This window comes from Plasmodium inui (assembly GCF_000524495.1).
Source record: "Plasmodium inui San Antonio 1 unplaced genomic scaffold supercont1.307, whole genome shotgun sequence".
NCBI lineage: Eukaryota > Apicomplexa > Aconoidasida > Haemosporida > Plasmodiidae > Plasmodium > Plasmodium inui.
The window spans coordinates 1-1,154 of NW_008482141.1; the positions used below are offsets into that span (position 1 = coordinate 1).

General features: G+C 62.7%; 1 protein-coding gene across 1 annotated transcript; it reads right to left on the minus strand.

Annotated features, from left to right (window-relative positions):
- Window positions 1-109: 109 nt before the first annotated feature.
- C922_05875 (hypothetical protein) lies at window positions 110-514 on the minus strand (the record flags this gene model as incomplete). Its single annotated transcript, XM_008821445.1, has 1 exon — window positions 110-514. A coding segment is annotated over one exon (405 nt), but the record flags the coding sequence as incomplete, so codon positions are not given.
- Between the last annotated feature and the right edge of the window lie 640 nt (window positions 515-1,154).

The following is a 1,154-nucleotide window of genomic DNA, read 5'->3' on the forward strand; positions in this document are numbered from 1 at the left end:
ACCTGCACGCGGGTCGCGGCGGGCCGCACTTCGCCGGTCTTCTTGTCGACCGATTCGGGGGTATCGAAGACGTTTTGGACCACCCCGTTGAGCGTGAGCATGGCCATGGTCAAGCCTCCACGGCTGCCAGCTCGTGGCCGAGCGGCGGCTCACCATCGAGCGCGTCCATCACGCCCTCGGCTGCCATGATGGTTTTCGCCTTACGGACGGCTTCGATGAAGGCGGCCTCCAAGAAGCGCCGCTTGCTGATGCCCAGCAAGCCGCAGATACCGTCAATCTCGTCTGCCAGCTCAGGCGCGACCTTCGCGCAGACGTTCTTGACGGGCAGGTTTTCCGAGCCGGGACCGTTCAAAACCAAGTCGGCCAGGTCAGGATTGCCCTGGCCGTGCACGAAGCTCAGGGACTTTTCGGTAATCAGTGCATCAAGCGGGGTACGCATATCCATTTCTCCATTGTTTGGATGATTAAGTGCTGCGTTTGGAGCATACATCATCGGAAATGGAAATACAGCAGGCTTGCAGGGCGCGGGGGCAGGCGACCGTGTGACACCGGCAACAGCCGCGAGTCCGTGAGCCATCACGCGACGGCCGCACCCTGCGTTGCCGGGGCGGCGACGCCCCTATTCGGACCCTCGCACCCCACCCTTCGGGCGGGTCCCCAGTCGGGTCCTCTGCGCTGCGCTGGCGCACCGTTTTTCCGTTACGCGTGACGAAAAAAAACCGGCCCCGAGGGGCCGGCGAATAAGGAGCTCTGCCGAAGCAGAACGCCATGCAGAGAATCAACGTACCTTCGAGCTGTGACCGCTCTCGACCGCGTAGCGCGTGGCCGCGCTGCCAACCGTTTTCACGAGCTGCTCGAAAATCATCAGCGCGCAAACCATCGACCTGATGGTCTTCGGCGAAGTCTTCGACGCGGACGTGACCCGCGCGAACTCGACCAACTCGAACAGCACCTCATCGAGCGCCTCCCAAGCTTCCTCACGCGGTCGCATGCTCGGCCTCCGCAAGTTGCTGGTTGGCAGGGTTCACCGGAGAGCGTTCCCACTCGACGCGATGACAGATGGTGTCCAGCCGCTCTGCATCGCAGCGCAGCTTGTCCGCGATGTAGGCGAACACGGCGACCATCTCATCTCCTGAGTTCGCGTCAGCACAGCC